At 37.1% G+C, this 16,923-nt stretch overlaps 1 protein-coding gene and 1 long non-coding RNA gene across 7 annotated transcripts in view; one reads left to right on the top strand and one right to left on the bottom strand.

The window, feature by feature from the left end:
• Nucleotides 1–16,923, bottom strand: part of DIAPH3 (diaphanous related formin 3) — a 488,952-nt gene that overhangs the window by 352,432 nt on the left and 119,597 nt on the right. For 4 of the 5 annotated variants that reach the window (XM_073894471.1, XM_073894473.1, XM_073894474.1 and 1 more), the window contains 2 exons: nt 2,699–2,773; nt 2,543–2,612 (listed from right to left, as the gene is read on the bottom strand). In XM_073894471.1, the coding sequence (XP_073750572.1) occupies nt 2,543–2,612; nt 2,699–2,773 (145 nt within the window). Of the gene's footprint in view, nt 1–383; nt 539–2,542; nt 2,613–2,698; nt 2,774–16,923 lie in introns of those variants that run through there. The other variant, XM_073894475.1, reaches the window with a different exon arrangement.
• The window catches only part of LOC112826838 (uncharacterized), a 67,907-nt gene continuing 51,583 nt past the window's right edge, over nt 600–16,923 (top strand). For both annotated transcript variants that reach the window (XR_003209060.2, XR_012378773.1), the window contains exon 1: nt 600–731. This is a non-coding gene — a long non-coding RNA (uncharacterized lncRNA). The remainder of the gene's footprint in view (nt 732–16,923) is intronic.

Genomic DNA, 16,923 nt, shown 5'->3' with positions numbered 1-16,923 from the left:
GGCATCAGAATCCTGTGGCTCTTCCAACCACTCAAGGCAAGACACACCGATTTCCTCCAGGTGATACTACCTACCTTCTCTGGAAGCCCTCCAGCTCTAACCCATTAACATGGGGAGAGCAGAATATGAGCATTCTCAGATTTCATAGTTTTGACTAGCACCCCCTAACCTCCAAAAGCTCCATCATCGGCAGTATTCTGACTTTGCTAACATTAACACATGTAGTGCTCATTTTAAGGCTGGAATGAGGCCAGCTTACCACTACTGAGTACCTAGAACTACAGACAGAATTGCTGCCTGCTTGAATAAAATTACTCTTGCTCAGTTATTTAAAAAAAAGCAAAACCAAAAACTGTTGACTCCGAGAGAAATAATCAACTTACCAGTGCTAGCATCTAAAGTGCATTAAATGAAGCCTATTATAAGGTTAGAGGCAGTGACAAATTTTGGAAGGTCTAAGGATGTCTCTCTACTGAATGTCAAGGACCCACCCTGGTTTATATGAAAACTCACATGTTCTAAACCGAAGACTAAAGCCAGGTTCCATTTGCGTTCTATTGAGACCTATTATGACCTAACAGACGGAATTTTAAGCCACTGTGAAAGTGTTAGGTGGGAAAAGGGGAAGACCCTAAATCCCCATGTAGGATGCTCAACAAGACATGAATACTGATGCTGAATAACTCCTTATGGTGAGTTAATCCCAGGAGCAAAGAGAACAACTGGTACTGGTAAGGGGACTGGCTTCAGGAGCAGAGCACCTTTGCTGCGGGTGCACACCTTAAAGCAACACAAAAAGTTAACTGACCAAAATGAAGCCCTTGTTTTAAATTCTCTTTTAATTCAAATATATTTAACTCCTCATCCTTTTGTTTCCCACTAATATTCAAAGTCTTCTTCCATTTAGAAATTCTTTAGTCCATATTATGCAATTCACTTTCACCTACTACCAGATTTGCTCCTTATATAACTACATACTAGTACCTAATAAGGTGCCACTGTTCTCTTAAAACTTGTATTTTTTCATCATTCAATGCACTCCTATAAATACTGCAAAGTGAGATAAATGAAAAATCATCAACCAATGGTGGGGGGAGTCTTTACTGAAAAATTAGTTTATATATCATTAATTTTAGAATTCAGACATTATAATACTCATTCCAAGTATCAGCAACTTTTTATTTGTACTAGCACTGGTGATAGCAATCAACACAAATGACAATATATTCTAGCTCTACAGATACAAACTATAAGCAAAAGCAGTCTAAGAGAACACACTACATCAATTAGAACCTAAATATATAAAGTTTACTTGCTCTCCAATTCAGTTTCAAACCAAGCAGGAATATTATCCTCTATATACCACCTCACCTCACTTAAATTATGGTATTCTCAAATTCAAACAATGATTCACAAGATCATTCGTGATACCTAAAATCTCATTCTTACAGAACGAGTTCAAATCTAGAATATATTTGAATATATAACAACATAGAGTGGATTTCTACATCAGATAGTCTCCTTGAAAATCTTATCTGATTAGAGAAGGCAGGGAGGTAAAACATTTCATTGGTTAAAAACAAAACTCAGCTCAACAAAATGCTGAAAAATAAGACAAAAATAATCAGAAAATACAAGTTTTTGCTATATTTAGTAAAAAGAAATATGTTAATTTAAGTACCAGTACTTAAGTGTGTAGTCCTCTAAAGGCTTATTTTCAAAATGTAAAAATATTAAAAATTAAAATTCATCAGAAATATACAGCTTTGCTCTAAAACACAAATCACCCTAACACCACAGGTAAATTCCTCTCCTGCTGTCTAATGGCAACTAAAACACCTATCATTACTGCACCGATCATGAGGCAGATATGTTTAGATGTTGAAGCTAAAGACATAGTATGGGATAGAGCTAATTTCTGCAATTAACAGTACAAATTCTGTTTAAGAAGGAAACACTGTCAGATACATCTAACTTCAGTTAGGAGCTTCAAGTATTCCTCTCTTCTAACATATCCTCTTCAAATATGCAAGCTCTGCAGACCCGCCCTATTACCTTTGGTCTCAATATTACTTACATTAAGCATCACCACTCCACTTCTGGGAGCTGTTTCCTATCGGTTCATGTTAATTTCATTGCAGATTTAAGTTCCTCGACTATCAAAACTGTCTTTCCAACGTGATTCTTTGGTAATAAGTATTACTGCAGACCACATTTAATTATCATGTATGATTTCAAAACTTATTCGTGCTATACTTTAAGAAGGGAAGAAGAGAGAGGGGACCAAAAATAGAGTAGAAAGGGAGGATTAATGTGCACATGACAACTTAAGCATCAGGACAAGGATCCATTCAATTCCCAAGTTTCTCCTGTTGAGAGGTGGTTGATTTGATACGAAATTAGGTATCAATGCAATTCAGTATTTTTTCCTTTATGTACTCAACAGCTTATCAAAGCAGTACATCTCTTTAGTTCAAATTCTGTAATATACAACTATTTCATAAAAATTCTCTAAGAACTGGTGAAGAACAAATATAATTACCTGTGTATTCATCAAAGCCTTTAGACACTGTATGACTTTATGCTGATTCTTCTTTACAATTTTTTCTTGTCTGCATCGGCATAAAACAAATCAGTATTGGAATTATAATTGGACACACAAATGTAGCTTAACTGAAAATAAAATCAATATACTTACATTTTGCCACTAATCAGTCTTTCCAAAATGTCCAGTAATAATCCAAGCCCCTCGAGTCCAAAGCTCTCCACCCAACTGATAAACAGGAAAAAAAAAAAAAAAAAAGCAATTATACATCGTCAGTATTCTAGTTTGGAATATCACAATAATGCTATATAATCACAAATATTTTACCCTTGTTTTTCTTTTTGTTTTTATTTATTTAACAGAGAGAGAGAGCACAAGTAGGCAGAGTGGCAGACAGAGGGAGAGGGAGAAGCAGACTCCCCGCGGAGCAGGGAGCCCGATGCAGGGCTTGATCCCAGTACCCCGGGATCATGACCTGAGTCAAAGGCAGACGCTTAACCGACTGCGCCACCCAGGCGCCCCTGCCCTTGTTATGTTCTAATCATAAATACAAGACTAACACCAGGTGCAAAATCAATCGATTCATCTTGTGAAAGGAGGAGTAGTGATGAGAGCTGACTGTGCCCATCGCTTCCGTTCTGTGTCCAGCGACATCGTGTAAGTCTGCCGTGTTGTAAATACTACACCACAGAAATCACCAAATGCTGCCAATGAGAGCATCTCCCCCCACCCAGAAAGCTGGCTGTTAAACATTTACCAGCACACCACTGGATAAGCCTCACTTGAGAATTTTCCTAAGAGCAGAAATCAGGCAAGATTTAAAGAGGGAAAACGCAGGGACACCTGGGTGGCTCAGTCAGTGAAGCGTCTGCCTTCGGCTCAAGTCTTGATCCCGGAGTCCTGGGATCAAGGCCCACATTAGGCTCCTTGCTCAGCAGGGAGTCAGCTTCTCCCTCTGCCAATCTCTCCCCCTGCTTTTGCACACACGCGCTCTGACAAATAAAAAAATCTTAATTTTTTTTTAAATTAAAAAGAAAAGAGGGAAGACTCAGATCTACAAAAAGGTTGCTGAAAAAAATTCATCAAGTTATCTCAAGAGAGATCTTAGGAAAATTTCTCAAACCACTGTCATGCATTCTACAAATGTTAACTTCCCAAGTTTCAAAGTTCAATTGTTTTTTAAAAAAGAGCTTCATCGTTATTTTTAAATGAATATATTCATCTTGACCAAGCCACCTCTTTCCATAAACCCATTGGTATAACAGTACTGTAATATAACTAGAACATCACTGCCAATATTCAATAGCGCACCCTGATTATAGACAACTACCTTAATGGATATTAATACATTTTTTCAGTAGTGATTTAGAAAGCCCTGAACAATAAAGAATATATTCCGTCTCCAAAAAAGAGGGAGGAAGGAAAAGATAGGATATACAACTGTTTATTTCTTTGTGTATGTATCCATATGTATGATTTTGTGTGTAACCTTTGAAAAATGGAACTTTAAGGGCAAAATTTCATCCAATAATTAAAAGCAGTTCTTAAATATGAAGAACATGTTTTAAGTCACATACCAGGATATAATACCATTTTCTTAAGACACGATAGAACATTTCCCATGACAATAAAAACCAAATATTTTTAAATGCAAAAAAATATTCTTTAAAAAAATTGATCTTCATTTGTACGCTTGTGGATATAGCTTACTTACCTATATCAACGTTCAGAATCTGAGCCCCCTAACCCCCCCCCCAAAAAAATGCAATTTGCCGTTTAGATTGGCAGACTCTTGTCAACTATTTTACTCATCTCTTCCCTGTCCTGTGAAAGCCAGGGAGTAACTAATTCAAGAAGTCAAGCAATAAACACACTGATTCTCTCCTATAAAGGAGAAGTCTAAAGATCACTATTATAGTGAAGGTGAGAAAAACAACTTAAATAGAAGTCAGTGTTTTGAAACCAGGATGCTACTTCAAAAGTGATGAGTTTACTTTCCACTATCAGCAACACACAGGTTACCTGAAGGCATTTCAAATCTCACTTTCATGTTTCATGGAAACACCTACAGCATCCACTCAACTGTTTACCTTGTTGACATCCTATTCCATATTTATTCTTATTTCAAATGAAGCAGGGAAGCTTGAAATCAAACACATAAAGAGTAATTTGAGAGTGGTGCCTGGGTGGCTCAGTCAGTTAAGCATCCAAATCTTGATTTCAGCGCAGATCAGCATCTCAGGGTTGTGAGATCGAGCCCTGTGTCAGGCTCTGTGTGGAGTCTGCTTGAGATACTCTCTCCCTCTGCCCCTTCCCCTTCTCTCTCTCCCCCTAAATGGATAAGATCTTAAAAAAAAAAAAAAAAAAAAAAGATAATTTTAGAGTGTTACTTGGGCTGACACTGAGATATGTGGACAGAATCTGTTCATCAGGCCCCCCTGTGTTAGTACACCACAGGTGGACTCCAGTATTTTGTTTGAAGTAAATTTTTAACAATCTCTATATACCAAGTATATCCAGAAAGGTATTCTAAAGCTAATATGATTTAGGATTATTCATACTGCTATCTCCTTCAATCACTGTGGAAAATATTCCTAAAACTGCCTTATACCAAAATAATTTTAAATTATGTTACTATAACAATATTTGTTTCACTTAATATGCTTATGTTGGAGCTCACTATAAAATTTGGGAAGCCTATCAAACCAAATAAATCAAGTCAAGTCCTGTGGTCTGAGTAATTAATAGAACATATCTGTTTTTTTTAACACCCCGAATATTACAATTATAACGAGAATAGTGGGACCCACACTCAAACTATTTCTGGACCTACCAAATAACTCATCTGCACTATAGACTGAGTTATTAAAACTTACATCCACTCATGCATATTACATATAAACTAATTCTCTATAAAACAAACTTAACAAATGGAATGTAAAGAGGCATACCAAATTATACAGTCTTTTAACTCATGGTAGGAATTGATTTCTCAATAAAATCAGAGAGAATGGTAACAACCTAATGAAAATCAGACCATACATTTCATAAAACATCAAAACCAAGCAAAGTAAGACAGGGCACAGCGGAGGAAGCAAAGATGCTTGAGAACACTATAATATTTAAACAGAAAAAGCTGGTAAAAGTACTTATGAAAAGTATTATTAAAACACAAATTAGATATGCATAAAAAGTCTCCCTGTTCTCTTAGAAATTTGCAAGGCCAGCACAGAGTTGTACTAACAAGTTGTCACTCACAAACCCATTCTCTCAAAACCTTGGCCCCCACCCTATTTTTGGCAATATTGATTTTAAAACGAGTGACCAATATTACTTATATTTTCTGGAAAAGATGTTCAAGATAAAAAGTGATATTGAGTAGGTAGGTCTGTGGTACTGACAGAGGTTCATTGAAATCCATAGCTTCTTACAAAAGTAAAAAATTTCTCATCATCAACCTAAGCAGCAACCTGGAGAAAAAATTATCAACTGATCTATAAATGATCAATCTTCAGAAAACAAAATCTGTTCTATTTATTCTGTGCCTGTCAGCACAGTACCATCAGGCATTATGTGGTTTAACTACAAACTGCATTCATGGATGAATGAGCACTGTGCAAATGTTTCTTCTTCATGAATAGAAATGACATAGAGATTAGTATGTCATTTGTATCGAGGGAATAAATCGCTTTAAAACAGCAAAAAGTAATGTGCTAAGTACTAATTTGACACAAAATCTACCTCTTAAAATTCTATAACAGGAAATATCAAACTCTTCTCTTTTAATTGCTTAAAAAAAAAAAAAAAAGAAAGAAACTAAGTATACTGCCATTTAGCACTTCCTAGCAGGGGGTTCAATGCAGGAGCAAAGAAGAGGTGAAGAGGTAACAGAAGGGGAGAAAAAAAAAGAGGAGGAGAGCAGGCCTCTAGGATTAAATGTTCAAACCATCTTTAAATAAATGTTCAAAGCATCTTAGGCTTTGAAATTCAGTTATTCCTTCCTCAGGATGAAATCAAAGGTATGCAAAGTCGTTTCCTAGGTATTGTTGGCTTTATGAAGCAAATACAGTCACCTCATTGAGCAGAAAGAGGCAATAATCAGGTCTCAGATTTGCTTCCTGGCCAAAGGAACACTACCTCTGTAGGTTTCTCACAGACTACAGTTAGTTACCCTCTCTCCTCCCAAATATGCTCCAAGGAAGAGAAAGGCAAATGCATCAGAGACTGTCAGAGCTGGAACAAACCTACCACATCCTAAGGGCAACCTGACCAGTTACATATACCTACAGGACAGGGACCATTTCTAATTTGTCTTTAAATTCCCTAGCACCTGGAACAGACTAAGCACTCAACAATGGTTTGAAAATTGAATCTCCTTCCATTTCTACACATAAGGAAAAGAACACACACAGAGAGGTTAAGGTCACTTAGAAATAGCATCCAGGTCTGCTGGTGCCAGGCTCACAGCCTCACTTTATAGATGTAGAGAAAGGTACAAAGCAGTGACACACCCTCTGCATTATCACTGAGCCTGTCTCAACCTTCATGCCAAAAACATCAGTTCTGATTTCAGAACAGGTACTTATCCAGACTGAACCAAGGATGAGGAATCTAGAGTCCCTGTCCTTATCGCACTTTAGGACTTGATTGACTGCAGCTCAAAGGGTGCTGTTTCATTACTACTATAACAAGTGTTCATTAATGAAGTCACTCAGCCTTTAGGAAGGGCTCACTGTGTGCTCAAGACTGCAGTAGGTATGACAAACACAAAACTGAATAAAACATGTTCTCTGTCCTTGAAAGGATCACAGACTAGTGGCTGAAACAAATGTTGAGCTAAATTATCTCCCTAATGTAATAAGTGTTATAATCGTGGCGCTGAGGAAACAGAAGGATCTACCTCTCCCAGGAACAAAGCCGCCGAGGTCTGACCTGAGTCTTGAAGGAAAAGTCAGAGAAAGAGCAGTTTCTGAGACGGAGGGAATACATGCAAACATATTAAATATGAAAGACGTGCCTGTGCTGACTACCAGAGGTGGCTGTATCAGATAAAACCAAAAAGGAAAGAGCTTCTGAAAAAAATTCTATACGATGTCACAGGCAATGGGAAACCATTAGGCCTATGTGGTAGGCAAAGTAATCCTACCCCTGCCCCCAGAAAGATGGCTATGGCCTAACACAGAAGCTATGGTTATCTGATAGAGCAAAAGAGGAAATAAAAAAGGAAATTGAGGTTACTAATCAGAGTATTTTCAAATAGAGATTATCCTAAATTATCCAGGTGAATCCAATCTAATTACCTAATTCATTGAAGTTGAAAGCATTTCCCAAAGAGACAAAATGGAGGAAAGAAGAGAGCTCTAAAAGCATGAAAAGGACTCAACCTGCCTTTACAGGTTTAAAGACTGAGGAAGGTGAATAGGAGCCAAGGAACGTGGGCCGGGGGGGGGGGGGGGGGTCAATTAATAGGGTCTACAAATAGGGTCAATTAATATTCCTTCCTTTCTGGTTTATAGGTTTTTGTTCATTTTGTTTGCACCTCATTGCTTTGGCTAGAACTTCCAGCACTGTGTTGAAGAAGAGTGGCAAGAACAAACATCCTCACCTTGTTCCCAGCCTGAGGGAGGAAATGTTGAGCCTTTCACATTTAATGTTAGCTTTAGAATTTTTGTAGATTCATGTTATCAAGTGGAGAAAGTATTCTTCTGTGTTAGTTTCCTAGAGTAACTATAACAAAGCACCACAAAGTAGAGAACTTAGAAGTTCATTCTCGTAGTTCCGGAGGCTAGAAGCCAAAGTCAGCAGAGCCAGGCCCCCTCTGCGACTATGGGTAGAATCCTTCCTTGCCTCTTCCTAGGTTCTGGGGATAATGGCTAATCCAGGATTTCCATACCTCTCACCACATGGCACTTTGTCTCTCTCTTCGTAGAACATAAATCGGATTAAGAGCCTACTCTATTCCTTTATGACCTCATCTTATTACAACTCTAATGACCCAGTTTTCAAATAAGGTCACATTCTAAGGCAACAGGGCTTAAAAACCTTTTTCTGGGGGACACAACTCAATCCATAACGTTTCTATTTTTCCCCCAGAGTTTTTATCAGGAGTAAGTGCTCAGTTTTATCAAAGGTTTGTCTACATCTATTGATGTGATTTTTCTTTAGCCTTGTTGATAAAGTGCATTATGATGAAGATTTTCATGCCTACATTCATGATAGACATTAGTCTGTAAATTTGGGGTTTGGGGTTTTGTTATTGTCTTTATTTGGTTTTGTTAGCAGTACCAACTTCATTAAAACAGAGTTATTCCCTGCTCTTGTATCTTCTGGGTGAGATTGTCTAGAACTGATATTAATTTTTCCTCAAATCTTTAGAATTCTCCAGGGAAGTCCTCTGTACTTATTTCCTTAATAGAGGACAATTTAAATTTTCTTTTTCATATTGGGTGTATTGTTGTACTTTGCTTTTTGAAGAACTGGTCTTCCAAATAAGTTGTCCCATTTGTGTTACTTTGTAGTAAGCCTTACTACCCTGGTGACACAGGGTCTGCAGTGATACTCCATTTTATTGCCGATCCTAGCAATCGATTTTTTCACCAATAAAGGTTTAACAGTTTTATTCATCTTCCCAAAGTACAACCTTGTTTCATTGATTTCTATTGTTAGTTTCAATTCAATTGATTTCTACTCTATTTCCTATTTGTTTTCGATTTTGGTTTTTTTTTTTTGATTAAGGGTTAACTAAAATTATTGACTTGAGCCCTTTTTCTCCTTTTCTACCTAATGTAGGTATTCAGCCCCACAGATTTCCCTCCCAGTACTTTAGACGTGTACAAGTTCTGAAAGGTTGCATTTTCATTAACTTCAGTATTTTTTTATTTCCCTTGAGTCTTTTTCTTTGACCCAAGGATTATATACAAGTATGTTATATACTTTCCAAATGTTTGGATATCTTCCTGTTATCCTTCTGTTGTTGATTTCTAGTTTGAGTCTTTTGGTGGAAGAACAAATTTGGTAGGATTTCAATTCTTTTAAATTTGATGAGGTTTGCTTTGTGGCCCAGGATATGGTCTATGTTGGTACATGTTTTAAGAAAAGAATGTGTACTCTGCTGTTAGATGGAATGTTCTTTTGCTTGATAGTGTCCTTATATCTTCAGTGATTTTCCATCTAGGTGTTCTACTGACTGTGAACCGAGTTGTGAAGTCTCCAAATCTGTGGATTTATCTATTCTAGTATTTTTCCTTCATCTGTGCACATCTGAGGTTTGAGGTGTACACTTAGGATGGGTCTTTGGTGGAATGACTCAAAAATACATCTTTTACTCTGAGGTCTACACTATAGGATATTAAAATAGCCACAAGCACCTTTTGATTAATGTTTGAATAGGTCTTATCTCTTCACTTTGTCTATATCAATATATTTAAAGTGAATTTCTGATAGAAAGCATATAATCAGGTGGTATTTTTTCATCTACTCTGCCAATCTCCTTTAATTGGCATAACCATTTACACTTAATTATTGACATGTTAAAATTTGACTCTAATATTTTTTGGATACTGTTCATTCTGTTTGTTCATTTTCTTTCCCCTGTCTTCTTATGGTTTGCTAAAACATGTTTTAGAATGCCATCTTTTTGATTTATCATGTTTTTTATTTATAGCTCATATAGCTTTTCTAGAGGTCGCTCTAGTTACATTATATTATATCAAAGCTTACTGGCATCATTTTATAAGCTTGAGTGAATTGTACAAACTTTCCCTCCTGTTGTGAATCAAACGGTGTCCCTCAAAATTCACATGTTGAAACCCAAACCCACAATGTGACTATATTTGGAGATAAGGCTTTTTTAAATTTTATTATGTTAATCACCATACATTACATTAGTTTTTGATGTAGTATTCCATGATTCATTGTTTGCGTATAAGATAAGGCCTTTACAGAGATAGTTAAGATTAAATGAGATCATAAGGATAGGGCCCTAATCCAGTAGGACTCCTGTCCTTGTAAAAGGAAGAGACACCAGGATTGCACACCCACAGAGCAAAGGCCATGTGAGGACACTACAAGACAGCAACCATCTGCAAACCAGAGAGAGAGACCACATAAGAAACCAGCCTGCTGGCACCTTACCACAACTTTAAGCCTTCCAGCCTCCAGAACTGAGAAATTACATTTCCATTTAAGCCACCCAATCTGTAGCCTTTTTGTTAGGGCAGCCCAAGCTAACACACTTCCCTTTATGCACCTTTACCCTCCCAACTTAGAGTATAGTTGTTTTAAGTATTTCTTCTACATAGATTTAGAACCGCATCAGAATTTTTGCTTCTACCAAACATAATTTAGAAAATTCAAGAAAAGTATCCTTTATCCATTATTTTTATTGACACTGTACACGGTTTCTTCCCAGTATTTCAAGGATGCCTTCTTTTATTGTCTCCATTTAGAAAATGTTCTTTAGCCATTCTTTCAGGGTGAGTTTTCTGGCCACAAATTCCCTTTGTTTTTCTTTATCTGAGTAGGTCTTGATTTCCCCTTCATTCCTGAAAGATACTTTTACAGCATGTAAGATTCTGAGCTGACTGTTCCTTGTTTTCTTCACTTAAAAACTGCTTTACCACATGCTTTGGGTCTCCATAGTTTCCAATGAGAAATCCAGGGTCATTCCATCGGTTCTCCTGGTAACTAAAGCAGCATCTCTTGCTGCTTTCAAGATTTTGTTTTCAGTTGTCAGAAGTTTGACTAGGATATGTCTTAATATGAGTTTCTTTGGGTTCATCCTATTTATGGTTCATTTGGTTTCTTGAATCTATAGGTTTATATTTTTTGCCAGTTCAGAAAATATTTTAACCATTATTTCCTCAAATACTTTTTTATCCTGCCCTCTTTCTCAAATCCTCCAAGGACTTGAACAACAAAAGGTTAAATCTTTGGTTATAGCACCACAAGTTGCCAAGGTTCTGTTTAACTTTCTCTCTGTTCAGGTTGGGTAATTTCTATTATTCTATACTGCAGTTCACCAATTCTTTCCTCTTCTCCCTACATTTTGTTGTTGTACTCCTCCAGTAAGTTTTTCATTTCAGTTACTGTATTTTTCAATTCTAAAATTTCCATTTGAGCTTTTAAAAAGAAAATTTCTTCTACATATTTAGACTATTTCATGAATTCATCAATTTTTAATGAACAATTATGAATTGTTCATTAAAACACCTTGATGATGGCTTCCTTAAGCATTCTTATTAGAATATTCAAATAACTTGGGGTGCTTGGGTGGCTCAGTTAAGCATCCGACTCTTGATTTTGGCTCAGGTCATGATTTCAGGATTGTGAGATCAAGCCCTGCATTGGACTCCATACTCAACACAGAGCCTGCTTGCCCCTCTCCCTCTGCTCCTCCTCCTCCTCGCTATCTCTAAAATAAAATCTTTTAAAAAAGAATACTCAAAATATCTGTCAACTCAGTGTTGGCATCTATTAATAATGGTCTTTTTGCATTTAGTTTGTGATCTTCCTCCTTTTTTAGGAAGACAGGTGTTTATAGTGAAACCTGGAGACAGACTATTATGTTCTGATACTCCAGATTTCATTTCAACTTATTTTTTACCTTGCATCCTATGATACTGCTCCAGGGGATAAAGACAGGCATCACCTCAAAGCTGCCAGGTGAAAACAGAGATCCATGTTCTCCAACTGGTCTCTGCTGACATCTTAGGAAGAGGTTTCTTCCTTTTTTTTTTTTTTTTTTTTTTTTTTTTTTAAGACTTTGAGAGCGCCCACGCACGGGGAGCAGCAGAGGGAGAGGGAGCTCGGTCCCAGGACCCTGGGATCATGATCTTAGCCTAAGGCAAAAAGAAACCTGCCTCATTATGCTCAAATAACTTCCACTAGAACCAATGGGAGGTGAGGTTTGTTTCCAATATTTTTTGCCAGTTGTACTAATTACCCTTTTTTTAAAAATTGCATAAACAGACAAGTCACTGTTAAAAAAAAAAAAAAAAAAAAAGCTATTTCTAGAAAACTAAACCGAAGGCTTTGAAAAAGTTTTTTCAGTGACATTTTGAAAAGTGCCATAGAAGTAGATGTGGACACTAGTGTATATTATTGAGAGACATCAGAATGACTTTTTAAGAAGAATTCTATACTCTCTACTTTTTAAGAACCTCTACATTTCTGTTCCGTCTTAAAATACCAATATGAGGAAGATAATGCATCACGGATGTGGTTTAATCAACCTGTGTCTACTCTAAGTAGGCACAGGCTGGCCTCCACATCAAAAGTCTAGAAAAAAAATGGACTTTTAATCTTTTGAATCCAAGGGATATTTAGGCTATACGTGAATCATTTATCATTCCCTGCTTTTGTCAATTTTTCTAAAAACCAATAGCATTAGCAAGGACTTCCTCAGTAGACACACACTTCCACCCAAGAACTTTCTAAGTAGGTGAAATCATACGTTTTTTTCATTTTGCTTTTTTGTATTATTTTCCTATAATGAACTCTTTTCGTAATAAGAAAAAAAATTTTAATTACCCAAAAGAATCATCTTACATAAACGCCTAGGGAAACACAAAGTTATTTTGCTAAAAATCAATATAAGAAACATCCTGAAAGGGGAAAAAAATATTACTGGTCACATGTGACAAAGTAACAAATTTTATACCTTAACCTTAGAAGGTCAGCTTTAATACTGTGTAATATCCAAATCCAATTTACATTCCTCTGTCAGAGTAATATATCACCAAAGCTGAATATAATTATAGCTTATTTTAGCTTTCATTTTCACCTACTCTTAGCAAGGTGACTAAATACTTAAAATGAACGGGGTGGGGGGGGGAACAAAGCAATTAACATGCCCCGTAGGGCAAAACAAACATACACCCACATCCCAACTGATGGCCCATCCATGAAAATTACACTAAATTATACAGCCAGACAGGGAATTCAGGAACTAAATAATGTTCTCATTTAAAAATCTACCAAACTTCAAAATGTAATCATTAATATGTGTATTTTCTAGGAATTTACTTTTAAAGGAATCATGTATTTAAAATCAATCACTTATTCTCACTTCTAATATTAAATGAAACAGTAGAATAACAAACTAAGAAGTTTATTCTCCTGGTTACTTTTTAACTCTAATATATTGAAAGGTATAAAATGTCTGGAGAAAAGTGTTCAAAATAAAAAGAAAAGAAAACCAGATGAACTGCAGTGATGAAAAACAAATCACCAATATAAGAAACATGAGCTGTTGATCTTTAGATGAAAAAAGAGAACTATAGAGGTAAAATAACATATCCTAGCATGTGCTCTGATCAAAACTTTATTCCACTATTAAAAGAAACATTGTAAAAAAAGAAATCTCACTGGGAATGTATTAAATATGAGTAAGGAAGTTTCTTAATATCAAAACATCATTACTTCAGGAAAGCATTAATGAATTATTCATCTTAAATTGACTAATTTGACAACTAATGTATGAGGGACAAGAAATCATTACATTGCAGGTCTTCCATCATCTGTTTTCACCCTAAGTACTTGCTGCCCAACACTTGTCCCATAAACTTCATTATTAAGTCTATCATCTGCTCCTGATTCTATCAAGTTCATTGCTATGTTCACTCAGCTGCAAATCAAACTATTTCATCTTTCAAGAGCCAATTCAAGTGTCCTTTGAACTCCCATTAAAGTTTCTCCATTCGCTTACTGGGTTTTACCCACCTGGCCCCAGATATCCCTCTAGTTACTGCCCACTTGTTTTTCTTTTAGAGGAAAATGTCTCAATTTCATCACAAGAATGGTCAGTAGTCCTTCACCGTCATTTATCCCATCTCACTTAATCTGGCTTCTGCCACCCAGACTCCACAAAATTGCTTTTCTCAATGGTCAACAACAACCTTCCTCTTGCCAATTCTGACAGTAGTACCTTGCGCCTGGTCTGAGCATTCTGTGTGGTTTGTCACTTTCCCTATTGAAACACACTCCCTCTCTCAGGCTCAGGAAATCAGTCTTTTTGCGTTCTCCTCCTCCCACATGACCACTCCTCCATCTGTTTTCCTGGTTGCTCTTGCCTTTCTGGACCATGGATAATTGCTGGAGATTCCCAGGTCTTGTGCTGGGCCTTCTTCTCTATCTTCTCTCTCTCTCTCTCTCTCTCTCTCTCTCTCTCTCTCTCACACACACACACACACACACACACACACACACACACACACACACACGCCCCTCCCTGTCCTACCTGAATTCTCAACTATTTTCAGGGCTTAATGTGCAATCCACATATAAACAGTAAGTATCTCTACATTCTCCACTGAGCTCCAGACTGCATTATCTTGCTGCTTGACATCTCAAACTGTGAAACTCAAACATATCAAACTTAACATGGTTAAAACAGACATTTTGATTTTCTCCAAAATTCATGAAACCAGTAACAAAACCATCTTCCCCTATCCAAGTTAATGGCACTACTATCCACCTATTTGCTCAGGTCACACAACCTAGGTGTCATTCTTGATTTTGTCCTTTTCATCCACACCCCACATCCAGTCTATCAACAGGCCCTACAGGTTTATCTCCAATCTGTTCGTATCTCCTTTCTGATCTCCCTGTCCACTCTTTCCTCCCTTCAATCCATTCTCCCCATAGCAGTTCCTTTTAACAGCTAAACTCATTAACAGCCTCACATTTATCTAGACTAAAAATCTTACCTCTCTTCCACATCACCCTAAGGCCTCTCATGACCTGGGCACTGCTCAACTCTCTGACGGCCCCATGGCCTCTGGGACTCCACCTCCCTCTCTCCACCCCCTTGCCTCACAGTTTCCGCACCTTAGGGTCTCTGCTGCCTAGGAGGTGCTCCAGGCCCTGCACCAAAGCCTGAGCCTCTCTTAACTAATTCCTTGTGTTCTTAAGCTCTTAAACTTGACCACCTCAAAGACATTCTCTGACCAGCTTGCACCTAAAAGCCCTCTATCCATCACTCTCAGTCCCTTTTTTTAACTGAAGTTTTATCTTCTATTTATTACATATTTTCTAGATCTCTCCCCCATATGCCTCATTACTGTGATACCTAGCAGAGTACCTGAGAATTCTTGTTGCATGAGTAGATTGACAAATACATCCTGTTACTGTTGCATTTTATCCAGACCACACACTTAAAGATTTAATTAGGTAAGAGCTGGTGGTATCACTTACTCTACTATGTGTTAGACATTTCTCTCCAAATGGAAACTCAGTAATTTGAGGACAGGGAGAAGCCCTTGTACCTTTACTAGTTTTCCAATAGAGACGTATATAAAGACACTCAAAATACTTGACTCCCCTATCCTGAAAAATGAGCAGTATACGGTCTCATGCATCTTTATTTCATGCTTTAATTTCCCTGTTCTTTTTGCTATTCAACTCCATTTTACACCCTGATCTCCCGAGTCCCATATTACAGTTCCATAACAACACAATATTCTGTGCACCTCCTCAGAAATCCCTAGCATGGTAGGGAGAGCAGCCATACCTACAGAGACTCAAGAATGCAAAGGCTCAAAATAAGGGCACCAAGAATATCATATAACTTTATCATCTGTAAAACTATTATCCAAGAGGGAAGCCTCTAGTGACATGTGGATTTAAGTTTAAATTCCATTCCTTAGTCACATTAAGCACCATTCAAGTGCTGAATGGTCACATGTTTTGAGTACTCAAGAGCACAGACCAAGAACATTTCCTGTACAAAGTTCTACTAGAATTCTGCTCCAATGAGCCTACTGTCTCTTTAGCTCCACAGAGGCACTCCAAGTGACCTCAGTGGATCCAACCCTCATGTGTTTACCTTTTATGAATTTCAACATATGAAAGATGTTTAATGTATGAAAACTATACCTATTTCCTTCTCATATATACTGATTACCCCATAACAAAAGACCTAGAAATCCATGGCCAATATGGGTGATAAAGTTGAGTTTTATTTCACAAGGTTTTCTGAATCATAAAAATTAAAACTTCCTTCTATTGCCAATATTATTTCACCTACCTTTGTATTAAGGCCTTCTATATACAGTTGATCCTTGAACAACGTGGGTGTGTTAGGGGTGCTAATTCCCATGGCACAGTGGAAAATCCACGTATAAACTTTTGACTCCCCAAAAACTTTACTAATAGCCTAATGTTGACCAGAAGTCTTACCGATAATATAGCCAGTCGATTAACACATACGTTGTATATGTGTTTTATACTATATTCTTACAATAAAGAAAGCTATAGAAAATGTTGAGAAATTCTAATAGAAAACAGCTGTGGATAAGCGGACACACACAATTCAAACCTGTGTTGCTCAAAGGCCAACTGTAGTTATGTACTTTTTTCTGTGTATAGAGACAACAGAA

Source organism: Callorhinus ursinus, unplaced genomic scaffold (genome assembly GCF_003265705.2).
Source record: "Callorhinus ursinus isolate GAN/ISIS: 27379988/994484 unplaced genomic scaffold, GSC_fseal_2.0 scaffold7, whole genome shotgun sequence".
In the NCBI taxonomy this organism is placed as follows: Eukaryota; Metazoa; Chordata; class Mammalia; order Carnivora; family Otariidae; genus Callorhinus; species Callorhinus ursinus.
This window is presented reverse-complemented; position numbering and strand designations above follow the sequence as displayed.